Below are 8,133 nucleotides of genomic sequence, written 5' to 3'. Positions count from 1 at the left end.
AGAATTTTGCACAAAGATGTGCATTATTATCTTTGAACTTCATTACTTATTGTTCCATCTGGAGCTTGTACAGTGAACAACCCAAAAAATAGATGTTGGAATCTGTAGTTCTGATCTGATACTGATAAATTCAGTATAGAGGGCACGTATAAGCACGAAAATTACTATGCATTATTTATAACTGTACCTCAGAGGTAAACTGTACTAAGTCCATTTTTCCCCAAAAATTGCTTTTTTGTACTAAGTCACATAAGTTTTGTTGTTCTACACGAAAGATATGGATTTAGTATTCTTTGATGATAAACAACAGAGTTAGCGAATTTTAAACAGTACTAAGTCGCAGTAACATTGCGAGGTAATAAGTGGACTTAGTATCAATAGTTGTATTGTTTTGATGGACTTAGTACATTATAAGGAATATGTTTCAGGTTTTTTAGCGCATTTTTTAAGAATAAAAAAAATGTGCTATTGTTTGCGTTTTGTTCGTCTATCCGTCCGTCCGTCTGGATCCACTTCTGCCGTTTCGAACTACTTCTAGAGTCCAGGAATTTTTGCAGTAGGTAGCCTTATACCTTGAAGGTGTTCCAAATGGCCATCACATTTCGCTGTCTTAAAGGGGACCCCCCCACCTCCCCCCCATCAATTATGTCCTGAGATGGGAGTGGAACTGGTTTTATCCTTCATAGTGCCCTAATGGAACGTCTCAACGAAAGGAATTAATTTCTATCAACCATAGTCCTCCTCCTCGACTTCTTATCGTGTTCGGATATATTCCCTTATATCTCCAGGACGGATTATCGAAAGAGGGGACTCACAAAGGGCGATTGGAACATCTGCAAGAAATATATACATTGGTGATGTCAAAACTTTAAGAGCGAATATCTCGAAAACGGTTTGTCGGAGGAACGTACTCTCATAGGCAAAATCTGCAGAATGGAGTCTCGGAGAATTTTGAATGTATGCCAGGCGGTCTTTAAATGTTTGTGTGTAAAGAGCCTCCTCCCCTTATAACCCCTCCATTTACTAAGCTATATCGGTTAAACAAAAATGCGCTTTATCTGCACAAGGGTTGTGCACAATTTATACTTGTTAATTTATTATTTTTATAATATCCCATTTATGGCTGTCATTTTTCAATTTAAGTGTTTTATTAAAAATCTGCTTTAATCCTCAAAAAATTTATACTTGTTGCTTATCGTTTATGGAGGAAATTTGCTACAAAATGATGACCATTTCTTTCTTACAACAACGAAAAAAAGGAATAGTTGAACAGTATTGATATATTCTTTAATTTCGATCAAATTATTGAATTATAAGTTGTTTATCAAATAAATAGATTTTTTTCTAATCTGAGTTGTAATTTCATACAGGAAAAAAATTCTCCACGCCCTGTAAATGATGAAACATGCTTGCTTCCCCTTTTCGGGCAGAAATGTATTAAACTTGGTTTACACATAACAATAATAAGTCCATCATTCGGAACAATTCATAAGAGGTAAACAGTACTAAGTCTCGTAAAACAAAAATTTTTGATAAAATTTCAAAAATTCGACCGTACATATGTAAACTTACTAGTTATAAGTAACATGGTTCTTCATGATGAAAGTGCCTGTTCATGTGCACGATAACTTTGTTTAGAAGTGTCATTTTCTTGAGAATATACCTAAGAACAGTCGCCGTTGTTTTTCAGCTACGTAGACCAAGAAGTTACAAACCTAAAAAAAAGGCTTCTTTTATCATTCTTGTTACAAAGAACATAAGAACGTCCGGTTTTCTGTGTTAGTAAATATTTCCTAAACGTCAAGCAAATAGGCAGATAAGAAAAAAATCGAGCATGCCCAACTCAACTGTTATTTCCATTCATAGGGCATTTTCCAACTGGTGTTGTGTTGGTTTCTCCATCCGTCCGAAGCCGCAACTACTCCTACACTGTTTAAGATATTTATTAGTTCGTTCGTTGTGTATTCGATAGCCAGAGCTATTAGCAAAGAGTACCCATAGTACTCTTTGCTAATAGCTCTGGCTCCTAAAACAAGAAAAATCTTGTGAATAATGTGCGCATGCGCAGATTGCGCAATGTCAATTTTCTTATTATTGTTGATATATTTTTTTGAAATTTTAGCCACACATGCTTATGTAGTAAAGACAAACATATCGCATATAATATTAGGCGTGCGCATGCGAAGACTGCGCAATACTAACTTTATTTATTTATTGAGATACCTGTTTAAAATCTTAACCACACCTGCTTCTAGTAAGCGCAAGCATATCGCAAATTGTAAAAACTAGATGTGCTCATGCAGACTCCACAATCCCAATTTTCTTATTGTTTCTAGTTAAGAAAAACATTGCGCACATAGCTACGACCTGTTGTAAAATACTGATCAATGCATGAAAAATGCGCTAAAGTTACTCGCTTTAGGACGAAATCATTTTGTAATTTTTTTATTCACGATCCTCGAGATCGTTTATAATTTTGTATTGATGTCTGCCTGTTTGTCCGTCCGTATGGACGATAACTTTGTTTAGAAACGCCCGATCGCTTTGAAAATTGGTATACATGTTCTTAAGGATAAAAGAAAGGGCGCTATGGCTTTTCAGCTACGTAGACTAATGGGCCAAAAAAGTTACACCCTAAGAACGATCTGGAGGATCGCACACGGTATTTAGTTGTATCGGATTTTTGTAAATTTACATAAAAGTCAGAAAAATGATACATATAGTGACGAGCGTACCTTAATTTGCGAGTCCAGTCATTTGACTGACGAGTAGAAACTGGTAAGGTCCCTAACACAGACGCAGCATTTCCTCTTCGGATCGCTATGGTTATTCATGGAATTAAATAATTCCTGGATCTGGTTTCATTAGTAATACCAAGAATTTTGACGCCAATTTCACTAATAAACTGTTAGTCAGCGGCTCTCCGAGGACCAAAATTTTCAAAAAAGTGGCTGAAATATAATACTTCAATTTTTTATTCGCGCTGCACGGAGCCACATAGAAATTTTAAGACATGAATAAAAAGCAAAACTAAAGCCGAAAGAAAAATTTGATTTAATTTTTTTAATTTTAATTTTTTTATTTGCTTAAATATTTAAATGAAATTTCGTACCTATGCACCTCGAATAAAAGCAAAACTACTTCCGATTCAAAAAATTTGTTTTTCCAATATCGACACGTTTTTATTGAATTTAATCCCTAATTTTTGTGAATTTACAGGTAATTTTACTCCCTAAGGATTGCAAACAATTTTAAACCCTCTTTTTTGTTTTCTTGTAAAACATTCAAATGATTCATTTCCTTTATTTTCAGGACAGGTAATATTAAAAGCACAATTTATAGAGGGCCCTAAAGTATACATCTAGCTCTTCCTATACAGGGTGGTTTTTTTGGGAGCTTTAGTTAAAACTAAACGTTTCTGAGAAAGGGAAATAAGTAGGTTCTTAAAAATTTTTACTTAGGAGTTAGGTATTCTGAAGGTCGAATCGATGTAAAATATTTTTAAAATGATGGCGACATATCCGGAAATACCGGAAGTAGCCAGTAACTTCGTTATTTTAAATGGCCACCCCTATTTTTATTGCATTTTTAGATTCTACGTGAAATTTTCTTTTCTTTTGATACCCACATGTTATGTACTATTTATGGTTTGTAAGTCATTTTGATTTTTAATTTAAAAAATGGCGAATGCAGACGGTCCTGGAAAATTGATTACTTGAAAACTGTTGTAGTTATGGCAATCCATTTTTACCATTGCATAGAAAAAGAATGAGGCTTTCTATTAGTGTACTTAAAAAAAGTTATGTTGCGTACGACCGCACCTATGTAGATTCAAATTTAAAAAAAAACTTCAAAGACTAAAAACTCACTTTTTTAATTTTTCTTAGTATTGCATTTGATAGAGAATCAAAATTGGAATATTTTGATATTGTATGTTTCTATAGCTATCTTTAACAGTTTCTGACTTATTCCCATTTCATTGAATTGATACCATTTGTTTCAGATTTTCTTTTTAATAGTAGTAGTGATTTGTCACCAAATGACGTCTTTCTTTTAGGGTTACTTCGTTCCGTTCATGATTTTGGATATAACTCATTAAAGCGAAAGAGAAATATTGGTCATTTGGCCTTTCTCTTTGTCCGCCTGTGTTTGTCGCTTGTTGTCTATATTGGTTTGAAACTCCTAAGGCGAGTTCATGATCTTGGACTTTCGGTCCATCCGGCCGTCTGTGTACGGTGCGAACAGTTTCAAATTTTCCAATTCTGTTTTCAGAATTATCTTTATCATTACCCAAGGAAGAACTAGTTAAATTTTCAGTGACTCCCAGGACTTCGTTTGCTATATTTGTTACAAGTGTTTGTTTAGAACAAAACGTAGGTCACTTTGAACATTTCTTCTTGTGGGAAGGACAGGGAGAAGTGAATTGTGGAGATGCAAAAGATTGCTATAGTGGAGATAAAAGAGAAAAGAATGGAGTGGGAATGATACTGACAGAAAATATAGTTAAATTTGGTAAATGTCATATTCGTAGAATATGGAGCGATGGCAATGAAGTTGAGGGCAGGTCTCAGGAATTTACTATTCATTCGGGCTTATATAGCTAACACTGATGACGTAGAGGAGATGATATGTGGATGAATTGAAATAATCCTGAAAGACTAAGGACAAAGCTACTGATGTAGTATTTTGATGGGGGTGGGACGGTTAGGTTTGGGTGCCAAGAAAGAGAGAGGGTATAGACTGATCTTAAGAGCGATAAGAGTACTAAAGAGTTTGAATAATGCCAAAACGAATTTTAAAAATGTCCAGAATTGGCAGAATTCCTAGAAGCCGAAGAAACCGCACAAACCAAATAGTTTTAAAAATTGGAAAAGATCAAATAATTAAAAAGAATATTCCAAGAATTTAAATATTCTACATATATTTGACTCCCAGCCCTAGAAAGCTCTAGAACACTCGTGAAAGCTGTTGAAAAGGAATCTTCCCAGAGCATTCGAATATTTTCCAATTTCCAGTCACGTAAGTATTTTCTATAGTAGGTAATTTTACTATTTACCTTTGCTAGGATATTTCCAGAGCCTACACAAACACTTGTAGAAAGATTTCAAAGTCCTGGAAAGGCGCTGGAACGCTCTGGAGCATATTCAATTTTTCTGGAAATCCGTCAGATGGCTTCAAATTAGAGCAGTTATCTGTCTTTAAACAAAATTATCAAGAGCGTGTTCACATCTATCGTGGGAACACGGCAAACCACCACCAAAGCTTCGCCGCAAGCGCGAAAATGAAATCAATACTCTACGACGTGCACAGCCAAACGAGGGTTTGTTATGGCAATCAAATAAATTTTAAGACTCGAGCGAGTCCTCTTGTTAACTACTTCATATTATATTATATTAGAGTCTGTAAAAGATGAGCGAAGCGGTCGGTGATAGCGGCAGATACTCAAAGCTCGGCAAACAGAAACGTCGCAAAAGTGACTTCCACGCTAGCACCAATGGATTTTCAAATTTGTCTCCACCCCAAGACACCTACAACTCTATTTACGCCGCTTTTATTTTGGGAGGAGCTGGTTTTTTGCTTCCATATAACAGGTATTTTGAATTAGCCACTAGTCGAACTAATCGCCGATGTTGCAGTTTTATCATGGCGATGGATTATTTTAAAGTGAGATATCCAGGAACACCTGTTGTTTTTGATATGTCGTTAGTGTATATAGTTGTTGCCTTTATTACAGTTCTGGGAAACAATCTTCTTGTTGAGACTTTTACTCTTAGTGCCAGGATTAATTTCGGTTGGTGGCAGTCGACTTCCGACTAGTTTCTTACAGTAATTTTTTAGGATATTTTATTTCTTTCGTTACACTGATATTTGTGATTACGTGTGAGCTTTGGTGGGAGGTGTTTGGAGAGTTGACTTCTTACACGGTTAATTTGGGAGCGGTAGCTGTGGTCGCCGTGGGATGTACAGGTGGGTTCCCAATCCTCATCCATTCACACAATTTTGTACGTTTTTCAGTTCAACAGTCCAGCTTCTATGGTTACACCAGTATGTTACCGTCGAGGTACACCCAAGCAGTGATGGTCGGAGAAAGTGAGTGTTAATTTGGTTCGAAAGTGATACCAAGTGTCCTATTCTTTAGGCGCTTCAGGTGTTTTCATGTCTTTGGTGAGGGTGCTTACAAGATTATTGGTTTCTGAAATACGGGGCAGCACGTTTTATTTCTTCCAAGTATCCGCATCGGCAGTAGCGACGTGCTTTGCCATGTACCATCTTATCCGAAGAACGGATTTTATTCAGTTTTACATAGCCCTCTCGGACAGAGCTAAAACGCGGATTACGTTAGAGCCAACGGAGGATGCTGGACTTGTAAGTGGCTACCTCGAGTGACCCTATTCTCAATTCCGCTTAAACCAATTGGTTTAAACATTGGTTAAAACATTGTAGCCAGGGGCGGGTTCAATCAAAGGGTATTCGGGCAAATGGCATGTCGGATGTCCAAGGTTACTAGACCTCCTCCAGAACTAGAAAGCTCTGGTACACTAGAAGACTCTGGAAAGTCTTCAAAATCACATCCAGACCTTTCCAAAACATCGAACAAAGGTCCTTTTTACAGATTTCTAGATCATATTCAGCACTTGTACTTGTGTTAAGACGTTCTGGACTCTTTTCAGTGCTCTCCTGGGTCTTATAGGACCCTTTTCAGAATTTTGGATGCCATTTTTAGAACAGGTTACGCTTTGAACATTAAGAAAAGAGCCTTAAGCCATATTCTTGATTTTTCAGAGCTACTGAACCTGAAAGTTTCAAAATTATGATTGTTTTAAAAGATTCTGAATGTTGAATTACTACCTTATTAATGTGTTGCCTTGATACGATGAAAGAATTAACAATTAAGTACATTAAAAAATATACAAATTTAATTCATTATTTGACTTCAATGGCTACGAGGGGCTATTCTTCACGGGTCGATTTACTGAATCCTATCCGCCCCGGACTGTATTGTAACCGTTTGTGAGACTAAGGAGAATTATGGTTGTTTGTTAATACTACATTTTTAGATCGAAACCACAGACTCTCGGTACGGTGTTTTGAAAATACAGAGTAGTCCACCTCCAACAGGTACAGCCCTGAGCTTTACCAATCCGGTATATGAACCAAGTGCTCCTGCGCCAACGTACAAAGTCGAGGATGTCGTAATCAGAGGTCGCACCAGCACTAGTGCCCGAGGAGGTGTTTCCGGCATAAGGAGTAAGTTAACAGAAGTGCAGAATGAAGCTGAGACCAGTTTTCAGGAGGCATTCAATCACGATGGGAAATAACTAAGGCGATTTATCCGTACATGATCTCGATATGTCTGGCGTACTTTACGACACTCTGCATGTATCCTGGTGTAGTATCGGAAATTACCAGTTGCAATTTGGGGTCGTGGATGCCAGTGTTAATGATGTCGATGTTTAACGGCGCAGATTTGTTTGGTAAAATGATCTCGTCCTCCTCGTCGTATTGGACCGGCTGGAGATTGGTGCGCTTCTGCGTCATTAGGCTATTCCTAATACCGTTAATCTTAATGTGCGCCATGCCGCGAGCATCACCTCTGCTTTCCGAAGAGATTTTTCCATTTTTTTTCGTATTAGTGCTCGGCTTAACGAACGGAGTCTTCGGAAGTGTACCGATCATTCAAGCGCCGAGCAAAGTGGAAGACTATCATCGCGAACTCACCGGTAAGTTCCTTCATTGATCTATCTTGAGATTCACCTAATTTTTCAGGCAACATGATGACATTATCCTACAATTTTGGGTTGACCACGGGTTCCTTGATGGCGTATTTTTTGGAATCGTTAGTATCAAACGCCGATCCAGTCTGTAATTACATCCATGACAAGCTTCCAAATTCGTTACAAAATATTTCGGTTAATTTCAGCACCATATCAAGTAGCACAACTTTGGATATAACCACAATCGCTTCTGTGACTAGTACAATTATGGAAAATGTTTATAATTCCACCGACGAGAATGTTTAATAATTTTCTACTCCATTTTCCGTTTGTTGTTTTAGATATTGCAAATGTTTAATTGTGTAAAATAAAAAATACGCCAGCACTTCCGTTCTTTTCATTCTCCATGGTAACGGCC

General features: G+C 37.1%; 1 protein-coding gene across 1 annotated transcript; it reads left to right on the top strand.

The window, feature by feature from the left end:
* The first annotated feature begins 5,281 nt into the window (after positions 1-5,281).
* Positions 5,282-8,094, top strand: LOC116173950 (equilibrative nucleoside transporter 4). The gene is made up of 8 exons (XM_031491690.1): positions 5,282-5,591; positions 5,637-5,791; positions 5,839-5,967; positions 6,016-6,090; positions 6,140-6,366; positions 7,059-7,248; positions 7,293-7,721; positions 7,768-8,094. The coding sequence occupies exons 1-8, from the start codon at positions 5,410-5,412 to the stop codon at positions 8,019-8,021; spliced, it is 1,641 nt and encodes a 546-aa protein (XP_031347550.1). The 5' UTR covers positions 5,282-5,409; the 3' UTR covers positions 8,022-8,094.
* Positions 8,095-8,133: the final 39 nt, after the last annotated feature.

Source organism: Photinus pyralis, unplaced genomic scaffold (assembly GCF_008802855.1).
Source record: "Photinus pyralis isolate 1611_PpyrPB1 unplaced genomic scaffold, Ppyr1.3 Ppyr1.4_LG6, whole genome shotgun sequence".
In the NCBI taxonomy this organism is placed as follows: domain Eukaryota; kingdom Metazoa; phylum Arthropoda; class Insecta; order Coleoptera; family Lampyridae; genus Photinus; species Photinus pyralis.
The sequence above is the reverse complement of the archived record's forward strand: the minus strand, read 5'-3'. Positions and strand labels throughout refer to the sequence as shown.